Source organism: Rattus rattus, chromosome 3, assembly GCF_011064425.1.
Source record: "Rattus rattus isolate New Zealand chromosome 3, Rrattus_CSIRO_v1, whole genome shotgun sequence".
Lineage (NCBI taxonomy): Eukaryota > Metazoa > Chordata > Mammalia > Rodentia > Muridae > Rattus > Rattus rattus.
The window spans coordinates 64,640,070-64,662,765 of NC_046156.1; the positions used below are offsets into that span (position 1 = coordinate 64,640,070).

Here is a 22,696-nt window from a genome sequence, read left to right on the forward strand (position 1 = left end):
TCTTGTACTTGGAGGGGGTAACAGTGTGTGTGTGTGGGAGAGGACAGGGAGTACTAGGAAGTGAATGTGACAGGGATGTGAAATTGCCCAAGAAGAAATAACAAATACTATGTTGGGGAAAACAAACAAACAAACCAACACTACATGCTAGACAGCTAATGGAGACTTTATACTGGGTTATTTGAAAAATCTATTAAGTCATACAATTCATTTTTTTCTTACACATTTATGGACTTCTTACATTCTTCATTTTGTCATCTGTAATATATATTTCTTTGTAGCGAGCAGCCTAACGTGACATTTATTTGTGAGCAATGTATCTTGGGGTTTTTTTTTTTTGGGTTGTTAAGTAGGTTTGTTAGTATGGAATATATACATGCCAGTATAATGTGCAAAATAAAATACCTGTGCCAACAAAAATGAGAGAAAATAGCCAATGTATTTTTAAATGGAGAATGGTCACATGTCAGTCAGTTTTGTGGTTGTCCCATCTTATATTTTAGTGTTGCTAGGACAGCCCAGAGTCTTGCCAGGGAGGCTTACTTCCCTCTTTTCTATGTTCTAAGGTTAAGAAAACTGCAAAAAGTCAAAAAAATATAAAAGATGAAGAATAGACAAAACTAACCAAAGCAAACTCTCAAGATGTTAAGTAAGTACAGGAAGTAAGACAGATAAACCAAAGCCAATTATAAGAAGCCACAATCACAGAGCTGGGAAGATGGCTCAGTGGTTATAAGCATTCACTGGCTGCTCTTATACCCAGACCTCCAGTTTCAGGGCATTACACACCCTCGTCTAGCCTCCAGGAGCACCAGGTATGCACGTGGTGTGCATACAGACATACAAAACACCCTCCACATAAATAACAATTAATTTAAAAAATTAAAATAGCCACAATTACATCAAAATATTTCACATAGTTTTAAATTTTAGTTGTTTTTTGTTTTATTGGAAACAGCGTTTCTCTGTGAAACCATGGCTATCCTAAAACTGGCACTATAGACCAGGCTGGCCTCGAACTCAGAGATCCACCTGCCTATGCTTCCAAGTGGTAGAATTAATGACTATCACTGCCATGAAAAATATGCTTATTATAAAAATTCAAAATAGATACGTGGCTGGCTCCTAATTTGCTATTGATTTTACACACACACACACACACACACACACACACACACGTACGTATATGTACATACTGGTTATGTCTGACTCATGCAGGAGTCTGCCTGGGCCTCAGAAGTGCAAGGGTACACATAAGTGCTCAGTACATGTCAGGCTTCTTAAGAGACATTTGAAAAGTAACTGGAAAAGAGGTTTCATTTATTTTATAAGAACAGGTAATTTGCATATATGTACATATGTGAACAATGTGCCTGCCAGGTGCCCATGGAAGTCAGAAACCACTGGGACTGGATTTCCAAGCTCTTAACTTCTGAGCCAGTTCCAATAGTGACTTTTTTTCCTTTTTGAGACAGGGTTTCTCTTTGTAGCCTTGGCTGTCCTGGAACTCACTCTGTAGATCAGGCTGGCCTTGAACTAACAGAAATCCACCTGCCTCTGCCTCTCAAGTATTGGGAGAAAAGGTATGTACCACCACATCCTAGCTCCCAGTGACATTTTTAATAGTCAGACACTGAAAATAAACTAGTTGACCAAAACAGAAGAGGCCAATTTTGGCCTATCAACATGACAGATGATAGAAAGGTCCTCAAAGCGTTGATGTATAAATTTAAAATATCTGTAAGTAGTTGGGCATGGTTATTATCACAAAGCATGAGACTTACACACACACACACACACACACACACACACACACACACACACACACACACACACACACACTCTACCACCACCACCACACACCAAAAAAATCAAAGTATCGGGTGATGGTGCACAACTTTAATCCCAGCATTTGGAAGAGGCAAGAGGATCTCTGAATTTGAGGCTAGCTTTGTCTATATAACAAGTTCCAGGACAGCCAGGGTTATACAGAGAAACTCTGCTTTATAAAAAACGAAACAACAATGTGTTTGAGGTCAGTTTGGGCACATAGTACTAGCCTAGACTGAGCTATAAGATAAGGCCCTGTCTCTTGGGTCTGAGGTACCTCACTCAGGATGATATTTTCTAGTTTCATCCATTTGCCTGCAAAACTCAGGATGTCCTTGTTTATGGTTTGTATTCACTAATAAGTGGATATTAGCACCCCCCCCCAAAAAAAAGCTGAGGGGCCCAGGGAGGACACCTCAGTCCCCCTTGGGAGGGAGAAGAAAGCAACTACAAGTGGGGAGGGAGGTACCTGGGAGGGAAAGGGAACAAAGAAGTGGGGAAAGGGGGTAGGGGCAGAGGGGAACACGGGGAACATGATCTGGTATGGTATGGGGGAAAAGGACTGAAGCCCTGAGGGCCAGCAGAAAGAATGGAAACAGGCAATCTCGGGAAGGAGGTTGGGAGGACCATCCAGAATGTACCAGAGACCTGGGAGGAAAGAGACTCTCAGGACTCGGGGGGGTGGGGGGGGCGGGGCGGTAGTGAAAGGTCCTGCAGTGGGGAGAGGGAACTTGTAGATATATCTTTTCTAAAAACTCACTGTCTACACCAACATTATTACCAATAAAAAACTGTATTTATATATAAAATATATTTATTTATAATAGTATAAGCTAGGAAAGATTCCCAACTGGCGTGTTGAAACTAACTTCTCCAGCTGACAGGGCAGTTGAGGACTTCAGAAGCAGTTACCTTTGGTGAAGATCATGATACTGGTAGTTCTGGTTTTTTTGAGACAGGGATTAGTGCCAGCTGGCCCAGAACTTAGAGCAGGGTAGCCTAAAATTTGTGTGGTTCCTGTTTTAGCCCTTACAGTGCTAAGGTTATAGATGTGTACTACCATACCCAGAACATTAAGTTCTTTATTTTCTGTAAATTTATCTGCATTACTAAAATCCACAAGTTATCTTTCCCTTCTTTTCCTTTTATTAGGCATTTCCATTTGATGCCTGGTAGAGTATGTTTAAAACTTCAGCACTTGGGATGCTAAGCACAAAGAGCAGAGTTCTAAGACAACGGAAAACAAAGTGAGTGAATCCCACACAGAAATAATGCTTCTGATGACATTATTACCATGTGATAGCATTCGTGGTCACTTATCATGTGCATGCTTAAACATGCTAATATTTTCTTAGCATAGTTTTCCTTGAAACACTTTGTCTATTAACTAGGTGATGGTGGCACCTTTTATCCCAGGACTTAGGAGGTAGAGACAGGCAGATCTCTCTTGAGTTTGAGGTCAGCCTGGTCTATAAAGCAAGTTCCAGCACAGCCAGAGCTGTCACACAGAGCAATCCTGTCTCAAAAAAGTAAACAAAACAATCAACAAAATAACAAACAGAGAATATTTTGTATACTAATAGATTACAACATCTCATATGATCCTCACAAACTTCCCCCAGGGAAGGTAGCATGAAATTTATCATCCCGACATCTCATCAACAGTAAGAGGATTGTAAATTTACATACACAGGATCCTTTCTCACACTGTTTTCAATTCATTAGTATCAGAGTACTACACATAGAGGAGGGAGGAAAGGTAGTTTTGCACACACACACACACACACACACACACACACACACACACACACACACACACACACACACACACACCACTTAGAACTTATTCTTAGAGAAGTCAGATACAGTACCTATTGAGGCAGTCATCCCCACAGCCCTTCCTGGTGTCATCATCTGGCTTCTTACAATTACAGGTGGTAGCCTCATAACCAGAAAGAGGTTTGACATCAACGTAGACATCTTAGAAGACAGCAAATAAAAGTTTTTGAACATACAGAATTATCTCTCAAGTATCAAGACAGGAGGAACATTGATGTTTTGAAGGTGGAAAAAACATCTTCTAAGTTACTCACTTGAACGGATTTTTTTATACAGGGGGACATCTGGCTTTTTGTATAGCTAGAAGAAAAAAAAAGTCTTGATATAGCGTTTCTATTCAAATGACAGTGTGCATCAACCCCTAAAAACACAGGAAATGTCTTTGTTCATACAGAAATATTTGTAGGACGTTGGGTATGATGGCTCCTCTCTATAACCCTTGGGCAGGAGGATCACTGTGAGCTTAATTTAAGCTACACAGTAAAAAAAGTCTGAGACTTTCTCAACTGAATATGACTGAGGAAAATACAGAGTGATCTTTATTTCCTCCCCATAAATAAAAGGTGACAGAGAATTAGAATTAGTAGGTACTAAATGGTTTACAAAAAGTACATAAAATTTTTTTTTGAGACAAAGCCTTGGATTGCCTGAAATTTTCTATGTAAACTTTTGGCTCTTCTATATCCCTTTCAGAGTGCTAGGATTATAGGTGCGTTTAATAACATCTGACGTACAGCAATGTACTTTCAATTTTTATTCTTTAGCATGTTGCTGGATAACAACTGGAAAAAAGCACTCTGAAGACCAGAGCTATAATTCACTTGCGTAAGTTAAGACTCTAACTTGCTCCTATGAAAAGAAGGGCAAGGGGTTGGGAGTAAAGGCAATGTAAAGGTAGAATGCATGTTCAAGCCTCAGCCTGATCTCTCCCTCAAAGCACAAAACTCTGCAAACTCTAAACATGGGTAAGGTTTGTTTAGAGGGCAACTGTATACAAATAGGAAAATGAATTGGCCTTGAAGCTGTCACACTCATTGGCTGGGAATCTTAGGATCAACCTTAAGTTTGTCCTTAGGGGTCTAATCAACAAGCAGAATGCACTGTTAGTGCTCAGGGGCAATCCCAGCACCGTGGAAATGAAAGCAGTTGGCTCTGAGGTGTGGTCGGCTTTAGCTACATGACAAGTTCAGAGCTGGCCTGGGCAATGAAGCACTGAGCAAAGAGCTCTTATGTGTGAATTAAGGTGTGTTGCGAAAGAAACAGCAATTTGAACTAAACTCCATCATAAGCAATGTGTCACAATTAATTTCATCACTTTTTTCAGTACATGCTCAAAGACTCTTCTTCATAATAAAAAATGAGGGAAAAAAAAACCTGCCTAAAAACAAATTAAACTGGCTGGAGAGATGGCTCAGTGGTTAACAGCACCCGACTGCTCTTCCAGAGGTCCTGAGTTCAATTCCCAGCAACCACATGGTGGCTCAGAACCATCTGTAATGAGATCTGATGCCCTCTTCTGGTGTGTCTGAAGACAGACAGTGTACTTATATATAATAAATGAATAAATCTTTAAAAAAAAAACCAAATTAAACAAAAGCAATTCTTCCAACCAAAGATAATAAAGACACAAATATCCAACTTCTTATAAGCTCAGGGTTTCCACCTGTACAGTTCCCAAAATAATGACTCTGAGACCTAGTAATTTATGAGTAAATGCCTATGCCACACATAAGCTTTGGCTCATTTCCACTGGCTCATCACTCCATCAGGTGAAGCCTGATCTATGTCTGCCGTAAAGCTAGTTACCTTTCCTCAGTTTCCTGGGTCTGTCTTCCTCAGAGTCAGGGCTGAATCTCTCCATCTTGATTCTTTTCCAGATTCCTCTCTCTCTCTGCTGCATGTCCCACCCTCTATTTCCTGCCTCAGCTAATAGGCCATCAGCTTTCTATTGACAGGTGACACTTCCACACAGTGCACAAGAGATTCTATGTTTGAGACTTGTTGCTTTCTAGTCTAAAAGGAGATACAATAATCCACCCTGTTATCCTTTCATCTCTATAACCCTTCCCCCTTTCCCCTCTATATTGCTACTCTTTAAGAATTCAGTGACCGTGAGAAGAGGAAGCAGAGAAGACTGACCTGGTTTTGGTTTTAAAGAGTTAACTTTTGTTTGGAGACAGTGTTTAACTATGTAGCTCTAGTTGGCCTGGAACTCAGAGACATCACTTGCCTCTGCCTCTTACTGCATAAGGAGCTGTTACTACCACACCTACCAAAGATGACTTTTGACAGTATTTTAGCTAAACCCACTCCAACCTGTTGGTATTTCATTTGCATGAACTTTCACAAGGACAGTTCTCCATATAATCCGGGATATCACCACAAGGAGCCAGAGGAAACAAACTAATACTCCCTGTTCCCTAACCCTTACCACTTAAAAAGAAAACCTGGTAAAAGAGGCCCTTTATACCTGATTGTGTTTCCATTGCCAGAGGATGTCGTAGGGAAGCTGGAAGTCAATTCTCTTCTGTCTGAGATACTTTCCTGAAATTAAAAAACACTGTTAATTTCAACAACTATTCTGATATGCAGTCCAAACAATGAGAGCAAATAGTCACATGCAAATATATTTTAAATTTATACTCATCTCTAGAAAAATCATTTTAATGCTAAGAAAAAGGGATAAGGGTTTATGAGAAGGCCAGCGGTTAAGAGCTCTTGTTGCTCTTGCAGAGGACAAGGTATCTGTCAGTCCGGTTTCAGGGATCTGATGCCTTCTTCTGACCTCTGCAGGCAGTAGGTACACCAGAATGCACATAAATCCATGCAGGTAAAACAGTCATATACATAACAACAATAACAACAATAAAAATATAAAAATATTAAAGGGGGAGGGATGCAGAAATGCAGGCTGGCTCATGGGTAAAGTTATCTGCTATCAAACGTAGGACTAACTCTGGAGCAAACCTGCTGGAAGAAAGGAAGTGGACTCCTAAAACCGTTCTTTCACTTTTATGTGGCACAGTGAAACATAAATTCCCACATACAAAATTAAATAATAAAAAAAATGAAAAGGGACATATTTGAGTTTACATAACTGAAAAATACATGTCACCCATGAGATGGCTCAATAGGTAAAACAACTTGACCCTGGCCCCCAAATTCACAGTGGAAAGAGAATCAGTTCCTGAGTGATGGTCTCTGACACACACACACACACACACACACACACACACACACACACACACACACACACACACACACACATGCACGAATGATGAGAAAGGCATCTATGATGCACCCTCCTAAGTGTCTTACAATTGCATGTAATTCTAGTTTCACAGGATCTGACATCCTTTTCTGGCTGCTGAACATGTAATATACTCACATATAGACACAAACATGCATGTAACTAAAAATAAAATAAAATAAGTATACCCCACTTTAGTCACAGCACTCAGGAGGCAGAGGCAGGGGCAGGGGCAGGCAGATCTCCTTAAGTTTGAAGCCAGTCTGGCGTACACAGTGAGATCCAGGACAGCGAGGAGAGGGAAAAGTACATGTAAATTGGATTTAAGATGCTATTAACATTTTCCTGCACCTTCAACTACTACTTTCTTCCTTCTTTCCTTCCTTCCTTCCTTTATTTCCTTTTCTTTTGAGCCAGAGTTTCTCTTGGCTGTCCTGAAACTCACAGAGATCCTTATGCCTCTACCTTCCAAGTGCTGGGATTAAAGGTGTGTACTACCAGTACTACCCAGGTCCTGCAGACTCTTAATACAGAAGAAAAAATTTTAATAGTATAGATTGGTCCCAAGAGAAAGGAACAGGGTCTTACAATGCAGTCTTGACTGTACTGGAACATTCTATGTAGACCAGGTTGGCTTTGAACCACATACATTTGCCGACCTCTGTTTCCTCAGTGCTGGGATTAATTTAGGGCATTAGCCACCATGCCTGGCATTACTCTTTGTTGTTGTTGTTGTTGTTTTTTCTTTTTTGAGACAGAGAGAACAAACTTTTCATGAGTACAGTTGATCCTATTGTTTGCCTACAATATGTTTTTTCTAGAAAATGTAAAGACAGAAACGTTTTGAACTTCTTTAAAAAAATGTTTTTCGGGGAGGGGGGAGGGGGATGTTTGCCCGGAAACCGGGAAAGGGAATAACACTCGAAATGTATATAAGAAATACTCAAGTTAATTAAAAAAAAAAAAAATTAACCCCCCAAAAAAAAATGTTTTTCCTTATAGGTAAGGATTCATTCACATTGACTCAAACTGCCCTCAAAACCAGAACTCTATTTATAGGCTCTACCTAACATTTTTATTGGATCAGGTCTTCCTACATGGAAGACCTTCCACCACAACCTGAGAATGAATTGAGCCATTAAAAATAAGGAGCTGAGGGGCTGGGGAGATGGCTCAGTGGTTAAGAGCACTCTTTGTAGCCAGAACAGAATAAAATTCCTCTCAGATAGAGATGAAAAGCTAAGTAGTGATGGCTAGACTGCAATGGAGTTGATGTAAAGCCTAGATGTTCAAGGGATAAAGAAAACGCACTACGTTAGCAATGGTCGCGGTTCACGCCTTTAATATGCGCTCTTCAGAGGCAGAGGCAGTCAGGTTTCTACTGGGTTCCAGGCCAGCCAGAACGACAGTGTGAGTCCCTACCTCAAAACACAGAACATAGGTCGTAGACTATCTCTGTTTGGGGAACAGAGATGGCTCAGAAGTTAAGACCACTTATTGTTCTTCCAGAAGACCTAGGTTTGGCTCTGAGCACCAATATCAGGTGTTATAAAATCTTCTGTAAATTTCAGGAGATTTGATAATCTTTGGCTTCCACAGGTACCTTGCACAAATGGCTCACATAAACCCACATAGGCATATACATACCATAAATAAATGATTAAAAGTAAATAAATGAAGATGTGGTTGTGCTCATGAAGGTAGGTCAAATCTTCACTATGGTAAATAAGGATATTGTTCATTTCAAAGGACTACCTAAATATTGCAATAAAAGACACTGTAGACTTCTTTGCAGGGCTGAATAGAGTAGATATTACTACTGTTATAGACTGTTATAGCAGTGTTTCTTAACCTTCCTAACGCTGAGACCTTTAATATAGTTCCTCATGTGGTGCAGACTACCAACCATAAAATTATTTAATTGCTACTTCATAATTGTGATTTTGCGACTGTTATGAATATCTGACATGTGACCCTTAAATGAGTTGAGACACAAAAGTTGCGAACTGCTGCTCTAGAGGGAAAGGGAAAGTAAGGGAAGACCTATGAACAGTTAAAGAGCCAGAAATGGCCAACAAATCACTTTTAAAATAGAAAACAACAGCGACAACAACAACAAAACAAAACCTACAACCCTGGTACTACAGAGGGACAGCTGCTGTGTTAACTGATCCTGTGGTCCTCAGACGTTAGAACTATTATCGGGCTGACTGTAGACGAGCCCTGGCATGCTAGAGCAGAGCTTACTCATTCAGGGAGGAACTTTGAATGCTGAGAGAAAGTCAGCAGTAGAAGCCTAGTTCATAAGGTTTCAGAGTGGAACAGGTCCATTCGTGTAATGTTTTGGTCAAGGATCTGCACTGATTCTGTCTCATCTGAGAATAACAGTAGACGGAGTTGCTTGGCAGAGGAGATTTCAAGACAGAAGATAATGTAGGCTGGTGTTGAGAAAGCACAGCTTGGTCAGGGCTTGGTGCCACTGTAGGGAACCTGTGCTGCACTGGAACCACAGGGCAGTTCTGAGGGTAAATGCACCTGTTCAGACGCTACGGTGTGAGAAGATCCAAGCTCATTTGAAGGAAGGCAGCCTAAAATGAAACAGACAGCTGCTGAAGGAATTCTTTGTTCCCCAAAAAGCATTGGCCCAGGGCTGGAGAGATGGCTTATATAGGTCAAAGTACTTGCTGTATAAACTTCATGACCAGAGTTTGATCTCTGGGAACTAATATAAACATGGAAAGAGAGAACCAACGTGACAAAGTTATCATTTGACTTCCATATACATGCTGTGGGATAAACTTCCTTCACACACACATACACACATGCATGCACTTATGCATGCATCCACATGACATATACATGTTGAGAACCAGCAAAAAGAGGCTGGAGGGATGGTTTAATGGTTGAGAGCACTGAGGACCCTAGTTCGATTCCTAGCAACCACATGGTAGCTCACAATCATCTGTGGCTGCTCCAGGACTAGGGAAATATGGCATCATCTCTGCCTCTCTAGGTACCACTGAGTGCTAAGTCAAGTGTAGGCAAAACACTCAGACATAACCACCACCACCACCACCGAACTTAAAACAAAACACAGGTACCTAAGGATGGCACATAACAGCTGACAGAAGCTGGCACAAGGGTACCAGGCCAGATGCCAAGAAGCTAGAAGACTTAGGCATTGTGGTCCATTTGCTGGTTTTGAAAGTAAGAAAGATGTAAGACTTAAGGGGTCATGGAGTTTGCTGTGTGATTTCAGAGAGTAGCTGTGGCCCGGGAATGTACAGTAGGGTTGGTATTCTTGCAAAGAGACACTGGAAGGCCAGTGCTTCAAGCTGTGAAGGTAAAGCCTAAACTGAAATGGAGTTTACGGGAAATTGGAAATACCTGGACCACGGAATATCCAGTATGCAGAGAGGAGTGGGCATGGAATAGAGCCAGCCTAGAAAAGAATCCAAATGTGCTGCTGGTAGGAAAGGCGAGGAGCTGGTTCTGTCCATGCTGTCTGTAGCCCAGCTGACTGTACTATGAGCCCCAGATGACAGACAAGAGTTATATGGTTTAGTTTTTGCTCTACTAGATTTTTATTTTGCTTTGGTTTGCTGTTTCCATGCTATGCCTAAGTTCTTTCCTTTTAAAACAGGAATGTGCTGTTAATGTTGGATATCACACTATACAGCACTAGCTGGCCTTGACCTCACAGAGACCCACTTGCCTCTTCTTAACAGCTAGGAATAAAAACATGCGTCATGCCTTCCTAGAAACTGACTTTAATGTGCTAAAAGTTTTAAAAACTTTGTAGTCTTCTAAAGTTGGATTGAATGTGTTTTTTATTATAATATAGTAATGGGCCTATGAACAAAAGAGGTGGCTTAAAAGTGATGTCAAGGTGGCAAGTGGTAGAGTTATGACATCAGTGTTCACTTTCGTTTCATTTTCAACGGCTATGGGCCATTGGGACTATCTTGATTATATAAATTTAATGTGGGAAGAAAGATTCCACTCTGTGTATTTACAGATTGCTATTAATGTTCTTAAGGGATGGATGTGTACTGGGCTTTGTATGTTTAGGGTGGCAATTATAACTTACCAATTGGGTCAAAGATCATTGAGTTGTGTGGTTTTTTTTTTTTTTTAAAGATTTATTTATTTTATGTATGTGAGTACACTGTAGCTGTCTTCAGACACACCAGAAGAGGGCATCAGATCTCATTACAGATGGTTGTGAGCCACCATGTGGTTGCTGGGAATTGAACTCAGGACCTCTAGAAGAGCAGTCAGTGCTCTTAACCACTGAGCCATCTCTCCAGCCCCCAAGTTGTGTGTTTTTTTATGTGACAGTTTGAGTGTAGGAAAGTGTGCAGCGGCAAGAAACACTGGGCCGCCGCAGAGTTGGGATGTGTTTCTGCCAAGATATCTACCAGATATCTTGGGGCACAGAGGTGCCGGATCTAGCCAGGTAAAAGACATCCCTACTTTTTTTTTTATATATATATTTTTTTTCTTTTCTTTTTTTTCGGAGCTGGGGACCGAACACAGGGCCTTGAGCACTCTACCACTTTTTTTTTATATTTTTTACAACAACTTTCGTTTCATTTTCAACAGCTATGGGCCATTGGGACTATCTTGATTATATAAATTTAATGTGGGAAGACCAACCTTAATTGTGGGTGGGACTAATTCCTACGCAATGGATCGTAGACTGTAAAATGAGAGCAAGCAAGCAGAGCAGCTACAAGCGTTCGCATCTCTCCTTCCCGACTACGAAGCAATGTGATCAGCTGCTCCAAGCTCCTAGTGCCCTGACTGCCTGGCAGGGGTGGACTGAATCCATCAGAGAATGTCAGCCCGATCAACCCTTTCTCCCTCTGTTGCCTTTCCTAGGGTACTTTTCACAGCAGCAGAAAAAGAAACTAAAACAATCTGCCATTCCTTTCCATGATTACAGATCTTTTCATTGAAGCCAGAGATAGTAATTAATTTCTAAAAACCAGGATGAAGACTGGGAATGGTTTGCACCCTTATATAATACCAGAACTTGGAGACAAAGTCAGGATGAGGAGGAGTTCAAAGTTAGACATATCAAGACGTATCAAGTTGAAGTGGTCTAAATTACATAAAACTTTATCTTTTTTTTTTTTTTTTTTTTTTGGTTTTTTAAGACAGGTTTTCTCTGTGTAGCCTTGGCTATCCTGGAACTTGCTCTGTAGACCAGGTTGTCCTTAAACTCACAGAGATCCACCTGCCTGTGCCTCCTGAACACTGGGATGAAACACAGGCCACCACTACTCAGCTAAGACTTCATCTTAAAATAAAAATAAAACTCCCCAATAAACAAACAAACAAACAAACAAACAATAAAAAGTAAGATCCATCTAAAGAATGTCTTTGATCAGTTTCAGCCCAAAATGTGTCCCAGGAGAATCTATTCAAGATTCTCATTTGGTGGTAGTGGTGGTGGTGGGGAGGGGCTGGAGAGATGGCTCAGAGGTTAAGAGCACTGGCTGCTCTTCCAGAGGTCCTGAGTTCAATTCCCAGCAACCACAGAGTGGCTCACAACCATCTGTAATGGGATCAGATGCCCTCTGCTGGTGTGTCTGAGAACAACTACAGTGTACTCACATTAAAAACAAAAATCTCATTTGGAAGAAAAGGAATAATGCTTATTACTTAGCTAATACCCATTTTAAAAACAAGAAAATCAAGGTTGGTGTATAGATCAGTGGTTGAATGAACTTTTTTCTTTTCTTACACTTAAAAAAAAAAAAAGAAAGAAAACAGTAATAAAGGGTCTGAGGCAATCCTGGCTGTCTCTAAATCACTGGGTAGCTGAGCATGTCCCTGAGCTTCAGCTCGTCCTGCCTTCACCTTGAGTGCTACCATCACACGTGCACTGTCTGCCTAGTTCTTCTCCTGGTCGTGCAGCACTGGGGATCCAATCCAGGCTTCATTCTTGTCAGGCATACACTCTATGAGTTGAACTAAATCTCCTTATCCTTGTCAAGAATTCTCAGGACTTTCTTATTGAAAGGAAAAGAAAGAAAGAAAAAAAAGAAAGAAAGAAAGAAAGAAAGAAAGAAAGAAAGGAAGGAAGGAAGGAAGAAAGAAAAGGTAAAGAATTTGAACCCAGTGCAACAAAGAACACAGGTACTTTCCCTAAATTCAGAATATACAATTTCTTCTTATCAGTAAATGATGTGGACCTATTACTCACCAACATGAATGGGTGCTGGGAATAGTCCATACTCATGCTCTCCCGGAGTGTACTCCAACTTCTCTTTCTTCAGTTGGATTAATCGGCTCTTTGGGCTGTGATGAGAAAATGAATAAGAAACAAAATTAAATTTATTCCTGAGGCCAAATGAAAATAGATTAAATCTTGTAAGATTGTTCAATGGGTAAAGGCACTTGCCACAAAGAATGACAACCTGAGTTAGAACCCTGGGAACTCTACTGTTGAAAGAAAGAATCAACTTCTCAACACTGTCGTTTGTCCTCAATGTGCAAGTGTAAGCCCATTTTCAATAAATAAAGAAAAAACATTAATCTAAAACCCATACTTAAGAAACCCAGCAGTTATGGCATTGCCGGTTTTCTATAGGGAGGACCTGAGTTCGATTCCCAGAACCTATATCTGCCGCTGGAAAGGATCTGGTCTCCTCCTCTGGCCTCTGAAGGTATTGTCATGTACCTGCAAGCACTTGTGAATACATAAATAAAAATAAATAAATAAATTGTAAATTCAGAAAATCCCCTTTAAAAGAGATTCTTTAATATTGTTTAAATTTTACAAAAAGAATTTGAATATCAAGGCTGGAGAGGTGGATGGCTCAGTGGTTAAGAGTACCAACTGCTCTTCCAAAGGTTGTGAGTTCAATTCCCAGCAACCACTTGGTGGCTCACAACCATCTGTAATGAGATCTGATGCCCTCTTCTGGTGTGTCTGAGAACAGCTACAGTGTACTCATATATAATAAATAAATAAATAAATAAATAAATAAAGAATTTGAATATCAGATCTAATTTTATTTAATTCGTTTAGTAACAGCCCTGGCTGTCTAGGTAAGATGTTCTGCAGCCATGGAGCCAATGGTGGGAGGAAAGAATTCACACCTCAGCCTTTTCTCCACACATGCACATGGTTACCAGCACTCATGAAGACATATTATCCAAAACAAAACAAAAACAGGATTTATTTTACATGTGTTTTGCTTGTATGAGTACAGTTGTCACACGTATAGCTGGTGCTTGCAGAGGCCAGGATTGGGCAATGGATCCCCTGAAACTGGAGTCCTCTGCAGGATCACAAAGTGCCAATTATGAAGCCATTTCTGGTCCATTTCTCCAGCCCTTTGAAGGTACGTGTGTGCGTGTGTTTCAACACTGGGTTTCTCTGTGTTGCCCTAGCTGGCTGTCTTGGAATTCTCTGTTGACCAGGCTGGCCTTGATCCAAGAGATCTGCCTGCTTTTGCCTCCCAAGTGCTGGGATTAAAGGTGAGCATCACTGACAACCTAGCTGGAAGAGAATTTTAAAATGAATTTCTTCATGATTTATTATCAGTAAATGTTGGGTTAATATACTGTATGGTCCAAAATGGGTCTATAAAATAGCAGTGCTGACAAACAATATTATAAACAAAAGCCTAAACATAACCCCTCAGGATTCTCAGAGGCCAGTCTCTGTTTACCAGGAAAAGCACTACCTTCCGCATCTACCCCTACCCGTAACAGTCATCTACCTCAGAAAAGGTCATCTTGCTCTCAATTAATCAAAGCAGCCTGCACCCTGCTGACTATCCCATAAAACACGAGTGCTTTGCTGCTGTTTTCTGCTCTCCTGAGACAGTCTTTGCAGTTTGATCCCCAATAAACTTTCTTACTACCCAGAGAATGGTCCAGCTTAACTTTTTCACTTTCTCTCACATGTATCTATTTTACATGTATATATAGATGGGGCCATGTAACTTTTCTTGGGTTAAAAAAAAAAAAAAGACTTTTCCAACAGGTCTGTGCTAGACAAGTGCTCTATGAACACACTAACCCAAACCTTGGGTCTCTTAAATCTAATCTTCTTTCAGTTTTATAGTTTTCTGTTACGTTCAGAGCTTCATGCCTGTTTTTATTTTTGAGGTAGGCTCTCACTGTGTATATGTATCTCTAGCTGGCCTAGAACTTGCCATGTAGGCTAGCCTCAAACTGGGTAGAGAACCGCCTGCCTATCCATCCCTCAAGTGACGGTATTAAAGAAGACTTTAAAAAATACCCCTCGAACCTCCCGATTGGCTTAATGACTCACTTTTTTCTTAGTTTAAAAAAACAAAACAAAACAAAAAAACAAACAAACAAAACCTAAAACCTGAATCCAGGCCAGATGTGGCAGCCCATGCCTAAAGATCCCAGTACTTTGACATGAGGCTAATTTTTAACTTTGCCATGAACACCTCCTTGGTGTTTAAAAATCACACCCCCACCCCCAGTAACCCCCTTTTCTAAAAGACAGGGTCTCATGCAGGTCAGGCAGGTCTAATTCTCTATGCACTTGAGGGTGGCTCTCACCATCTGCTCTTCCTTTCTCAACTTCCTCTTTGGATTAGAGATCAGCCCAACCATATACAGGTATGAGGACTAATATAAGACCTGGGCTTTCAGCTTAAGCATTTCACCCCGAGCCAGCCCAAAGCTCTCTAATCAGAATGCACAACTGTGCTGTGAGGGCAGAGCTGGGTGGCTGGTCTACACAGTCAGTGCTAGACTCCACTGCAGTAAAGTAACAAAGGAGTGCTTATCAAGTGGCATCAAGGATTTATAAAGTTCCTCAAACAATGAAGGAAAGCTTATTTATCTGACAAATGATTTAATCAACAAAACTCCAAATATATTTATCTGCACAGTGTTATTTAACTTCCGTCTGTCCTTCCTTCCTTTCTTCATTTCACTATGTAGTCCAGCAGGCCGATAAAGAATGATGTCCTTGAACAAGTGACAATCTTCCTGTCTCTGCTTCCAGAATGCTTGTATTACAAGTCTACAACATCACACCCAGTTTTCTTTCTTATTTTTAAACAAAAGAAATTAATCAGAATCCAAAACACAGAATAGATCTTAGGGGAAGCTAAACATCAAGAATGATAATTATAACCCTATAACCAACCTCGTACACACAAAGGTACTTGAGAGTGTTACACATATGAAATATATTACATGCATAGTATATATTACATATAATACATATGTATAATGTGAATAAATATATGTGTGTGTATATATACAAATGTGATACAATTTTTACAATTTTAAGAAAATATGGGTGGGTAACAGGTTTTAGAGGATGTAAGCTTACAGTCACTACTACTTACTCTGTAGTTTTGTAGACATCAGAATACAGCCCAGCTCTCTGGTATTTCTTCTTTGGAGGACGTGGGGCTTTCTTTTCTCGTGGGATGAGAGCCAGCACAGGTTGTAAGTTACTTTCAGGTTCAGAAGGTTCAGCCGGGGTTTCAAGAGGACTGGGAATTTCAACTGGTTTTTCTATAAAGCTAGAAAAAAATGTTTGAAGACGTTATTGTAAAGAAAAAATTATATATACTTATTTATGTACACAATTATTTTTACATATAAATATATTTTATACAAAACATATATGTGATCATATATGTGTATATTGCTCTTTTTTTTTTTAGGTAGCGTCTTGGCCTTGAACTTGCTATATAGCCAATAATGGCCTTAAACTCCCAACTCTTGTGACTCCCATTCCCATGTACTGATATTACAGCTCTGCTTCAAGCATGCTGATGCCTACTTCTAATGTCAGAGTCAGGCACAGACAGTCCCTGAGCTAGAGGCCAGCCTGGCCTGTACTACTGAGTTCTGGGCCAGACAGAGGTACACAATAAGACCCTGTCTGAAAAGAAAAAAACCTCAAGGCATGTGAGTGTGGTGATCAGTGCCTTGCATCGGACTGCTTAAGAAGTTGAGGCAGGAGGCTAGAGAGATGGCTCAGCAGTTAAGATCTCTGGCTGTTCTTCCACAGGTCCTGGGTTCAAATCCCAGCAACCACAGGTAGCTCACAACTGTCTGTAACTTCAGTTCCAGGGAATCTGTGCCCTCACACAGACATACATGCAGGCAAAGCATCAATGGAGTATAAATAAATTTATTTTAAAAAGCTGGTGCAGAAGGATCAGGAGTTCAGTCATTCTTGGCTGCATAGCCAAGTTCAAGACCACCCTATCTGAGAAAACCAAAATCAGTGCGGTCAGAAATAGAGGCTCACACATGTAATCTCAGCACCCTCGAGGTGAAAGCAGGAAGACTGTTGTAAGCCTGAAGGTAGCCTAGCATAATCAAAGAAAGTCTGGTGATGGCACCAGTCTATGAACACAACTACTGCCTAGGCTGGAGCAGAGGGATGTCAAATTCAAGGCCAGCTTGGACAGCTTAATGACACTTTTTCAAAAAGTTAACAACACACACAAAAAATGGCTTGGGATTATGGCTAGATTGTAGTTACATACCTTACAATAACTTACAGTGTAACAATATTCACACTGCTATGGTTAAAAAAAGTTTTGTTTTGTTTTTTTTTTTTTACTAGAATGTAAGACACCACGAGAAAGATCTACTCAGGGTGGAGAGATGGCTCAGTGGTTAGGAGCACCGATTGCTCTTCCAGAGGTCCTGAGTTCAATCCCAGCAACCGCATGGTGGCTCATAACCATCTGTAATGGGATCTGATGCCCTCCTTCTGGTGTGTCTGAAAACAGCTACAATGTACTCATATAAATATAATAAATAAATCTTTAAAAAAAAAAAAGAAAGATCTACTCAAATAAAACAAGGAAAATCATAATAAATTTACTGAAAGTCAATAAGGAGAGAAAAAAAAGCACCATTGGTTATATGAGAAACTGTCTTAAACAAAAAGATGCTATCATGTTTGATTCAATGAATAACAGTTAAATCTAGGGCTGCGGAGATGGCATACAAAATGCTTGCTATGCGTGTACAAGGAACTGTGTTTGGCATGCACAATTCATGTAAAAGCCTCAGTACTTGCTTGTATTCTTAACAGGAGAAAGGAAGAAACTGTTAAGTTCCTGGGGTCTACTGGCCAGTCAGCCTTACATAAGTACTCAGGCCCTGGGTACCACTGAAATAACCTGCCTCAAGAAACAAAAGTGATAGCTACCAGTGAAGGAAACCTGAAACTTGTCTCTGGCTTCTACATCCATGAGCATCCCCACACATGAAAACAAGCCACCCCTACTCATACCATGAAAGAAATCTAAATAAGGTGAAGTAACAATGTTGTAGCATACACCTTTAAACCAAGTACTCCAGATATGAAGGCAGGAGGGTCTCTGAATTTGAGATCAGCTTAGTCTATCTACATAGCAAGTTTCAGTTGAGCCAGGGCTACATAGTGAAGACAGGATGAAAAACTACCAACAAGGTGAGGGAAACAGGTATAGTGGCCATGATATCTGTACTCTCAGAATTTCTGACTCGAAATACGACGTTTGTTGCAAATTTTATGCTAACCCGAACCCAAATTCGAGACCATGTCTGAAAAACAAACAACAGCAAAAATACAAAACAAGAAAAACCCTATCACAACAAAAACCTAAAGGTATTTTTGGTTCCAACAAAGATAGGACAGGCATATGTTCATTCATGTTAGCACAACTTAAAGCTGGAAAAGTTATAAAGTAGAAGCAAGCCATAGAAATAAAATGGTACCCAAGTAACCAACCATCCAGAAGTTTCCCAGATATTCTATTTGCCTCTCACAAAAACGTGAAGACTTAAGTGGTTTTATTAATGTAAGAACTAAAACAAATGCCTGTCTCATGAATATTTAAATCACTGTAAACTGCAAAAAGTTGAGATTAAAAAAAGACCAACTCTTAAGAAATGAGGGGCTAGAGTGCTTACAACTACCTGTAACTCTACGTGTAACTTCAGCTCCAGCAGATCCAACACATACATACACAATAAAAATAATGAATAGGGGGTTGGGGATTTAGCTCAGTGGTAGAGCGCTTGCCTAGGAAGCGCAAAGCCCTGGGTTCGGTCCCCAGCTCCGAAAAAAAAAAAAAAAAAAAAAAAAAAAATAATGAATAAAAGTTGGCTGCAAAGATTGCTTAATATGGTAAAGTTGTTCTATGTAAGCATGAGAAAGAGAGTTCTCACACCTAAGTAAAACAACAACAACAACAACAACAACAACAACAACAGTAGTGTTTACTTCCAGCACTGGGGAGAGTCTTAAACCCTAAGCTTTGCTGGCCAAAGACTCTAGCTGAATCAGCAAACTCCAGGTTCAGTGAGAGATCCTGCTGTCTCAAAAACTAAGGGGAATGCAATTAAGACACCGACATTGACCACTGGTTTCTGTACATGTGTACTTAGGAATGTATGTTTGCACATGCACACTTAAGAATGTACCCCTACACATGTACCTACACATAAACACACATAGAAAACTCTAAGAATTCTGGAATTTTGGTTTCTTTAAAAAGCACAGAAATATTATATTTTTGTTTTAATACAGGTGTGGGGATATGGAGTTGCTTCAGATTGTCCAAGCAGCTGACTATGATTTGCCTCGTGCTCAAATAGAGGAGTGGTTTTGCCAGTTGCAGAGTTTCTGCGATTGTATAATGTTTGGAATTCTGGGAACATTTCAGAAGGTATATAGATTCCAGAGCCCTGAGGGACAGAACTGGTGGCTGTTGGTTGTTCAGGGCTGTGACTGAAGTTTGTTAGTAGTTGTGCTCAACAAAGGAACAAGAAGAAAGAAGTTAGATTCAGGTCTCTCTCTCCCTCCCTCCCTCTCCCCCCATCCTTTTTTTTTTTTTTTTTTTTTTCTGCTATCTAGTGATAGAGGGTGAAACTGCATGGTGGGGAAAAGAACCTACAAAGTAGTAAAAAAGACCAGCTAAACAAAACAAAGACGATAAAAGAACAGCAATCCAGACAATGCGGTTCTATGTAAAGGAAAGAAATGCAGGTAAAGAACGGTGCAGAAACAGACACAAACACATAGGACTGATTTTTTTTTTTTTTTTTAAATTTTTAAAACAACACTTTCTGCTCTAGGAGAGGACCAGAGTTTGGTCTTCTGGTCAGTAGCTACCTGTAATTGCAGCTCAAGGAGAGCCAACAACCTCTTCTGGCCTCTACAGGCACTCGTGTATAGTGCACACACAGAGGCTGATTAAATAGATTAAACAGTTCCCAAGAAATACACTTGGCCAGTAAATATATGAAGAAGGTTATATCAAAGGATGAAAAACAAACTGTCAAGCAAATGAAGACAGTAACAGGTAGGCATTCTTATATCAGACAAAGTAAACTTCAAAACTACTAAAAGAGATTAAAAGAGACATTACAAATTGATTAAAAAGAAACAGTTAATCAAAAACATATATGTAATAAATATGGGAGCCCCTAAGTTCATAAAACAAACACTGGAAGCAAAAGACCACATAGGTCCTGACGCAGTAATAGTGTAGAACTTCATCACTGTGTTCTCATGCTTAGGTTTTCCAACCCAAGAATAAGTAAAGGAACATCAGCACTAAACATTCTAAACATCATCTGCTACTCAATCTTCCCAATGCCGTGCAGCCCTGGAATAAATTCTTTTGGTGTGGTGACCCCATGCCATAAAGTCATTTTGCTACTTCAGTACCTCTGCTACCAGTAAGAATCATAATATGTGAATCTGATGTGAACATCAAAGGGGTTGAGGTTCACAGGCTGAAAACTACTATGGACTAGATATATAGAGAATATACCACCCAACAGATAGGGAATACAGTCTGAGGGGATCTGACATCATCACTTTCTGGCCTCTCTGGGTACCAGCATATATACATGATATATATGCAGACAAAACACCCATACATATAAAACAACATATTAATTTTTTGAGATATTAAGTAAACAACTTGATGATGTAATTCAAGGGGCTTAAAAAACAAGTAGCAAATCCTAAATTAATGTTACAGATTAAAAATCAGTCAAAGAGTTGGTTTATTGAGTGAGATTAACATGTTCTGACACACACACAGAGAATACATGAATTAACAAAAGAATGCCATTGCAAAGTCTCCAATGAAATAAAGAATGCTATTAGAGATTACCAAGAAAATGTATCCTCTGGCCAGGCATAGTGGTACACGCCTTTAATCCCAGCACTTGGGAAAGGGGTAGGCCAATCTCTGAGTTTGAGGCCAGGCTGGTCTACAGAGTGAGTTAAAGGACTGCCAGGGCTACACGTTGAGACACTGTATAAAAAATAAAACTTATAATAACTTAAAAAGCTGGATAACTGAGAAGAAACAGAAGAATTTCTAAATGCATTTCCTCCACAATTACGTACAGACTAGTACCTTAAAGAAACCCATGACAAGTAATGACAGAACCGGGATCACAAGCTCCCTCCAACTGACAAAAAGCCCAAGACCAGAGTCACTACTTTCAAAGGAGACTGTATACTGATTATTATTTTTTTCCTCCATCTTTATCAACTTGGGTATTTCTTATTTACATTTCAATTGTTATTCCCTTTCCCGGTTTCCGGGCCAACATCCCCCTAGCCTATCAAAGAACCCTATCAAATCCATTCTGTGAATAAAGTATTATTTTGAAATCAAAACCAGATAAAGATAGACATACAAAAGAAAATTACAGACTAATTTCTTTGATGAACAAAAATGCAAAAATTCTCAACAAAGTAATTTCAAACAAAACCAGAAATACATTAAAATTATACATTATAAAGAAATGGACTTCCTATCAGAAAGTCAAGGTTGGCTCAACACAGACAAGTCAATAAATGTGCAACATCACACAGACTTAAGAACAGAAACCATTACATAATAATTTCAAGTAATGCTGAAAGGGCATTTGACAAAGTTCAACATGACTCATGATAAAAAGTACTGGAAACTCCGGGGTTGGGGATTGAGCTCAGTGGTAGAGTGCTTGCCTAGCAAGCGCAAGGCCCTGGGTTCGGTCCCCAGCTCCGAAAAAAAGAAAAAAAAAAAAGTACTGGAAACTCTAGCAACAGGTGAAACACACTTCCAATAACTATGTCTATATGCAATAAACAATGCCACAAACTCAGCATAGACAGACAGAGCACTTCTAAAGTCACAAGCTTGACAAGGATGTGCACTTGCTCTTATTTGACACTGTTCAAAATCTTAACTACAGCAACAAGACAGGTGAAAGTCACAAAAATAAGAAAGAAGTAAAATAATATTTGTAGATTTGTACTTAAAAGACCCTGTGGATTCTACTAAAAATTCTGGACAGGCATGGTGGCTCATGTCTTTAACTGCAACACTCGGAAGGCACCAGGAGAATTTCTGTGAGTTCTAGGCCAACCTGATTTACATGGTGATTTTGAGGACAGCCTGGGCTATGCAGAAAGTCACTGTCTCAACAAACACACACACATAAACAGCTTTAAGGAAATTAAATATTTAGAAATAAATCTTACCAAAAAAGACCTTGTGCTGGATAGTTTTATGTCAATTTGACATGAGTGGAAATCATCCTAGAGTAGGAAACCTCAACTAAGGAGATTAACTGGTTTCCTCTGTGTTGCTGTGGGATTCTCAACAATGGGGACAGAGACTGTCTGACTCTTGCCTGAGCTTGGGGCGCTTTTCTTCCTTTGTGGTGGCCATGTAAAGCCAGGATTACAAAGGTTTTCTATGCCCAGTCTAAAACTTTATCTGGTTAGGCCATGCTCAGCATAAC

The 22,696-nt window shown here is 39.9% G+C and overlaps 1 protein-coding gene across 1 annotated transcript in view; it reads right to left on the reverse strand.

The window, feature by feature from the left end:
• Window positions 1-22,696, reverse strand: part of Ash1l (ASH1 like histone lysine methyltransferase) — a 115,371-nt gene that overhangs the window by 39,775 nt on the left and 52,900 nt on the right. The window contains exons 6-10 of the mRNA XM_032898040.1: window positions 16,276-16,455; window positions 13,134-13,228; window positions 6,140-6,213; window positions 3,924-3,969; window positions 3,702-3,810 (exon numbers count right to left, since the gene is read on the reverse strand). Coding sequence (XP_032753931.1) covers window positions 3,702-3,810; window positions 3,924-3,969; window positions 6,140-6,213; window positions 13,134-13,228; window positions 16,276-16,455 — 504 coding nt within the window. The remainder of the gene's footprint in view (window positions 1-3,701; window positions 3,811-3,923; window positions 3,970-6,139; window positions 6,214-13,133; window positions 13,229-16,275; window positions 16,456-22,696) is intronic.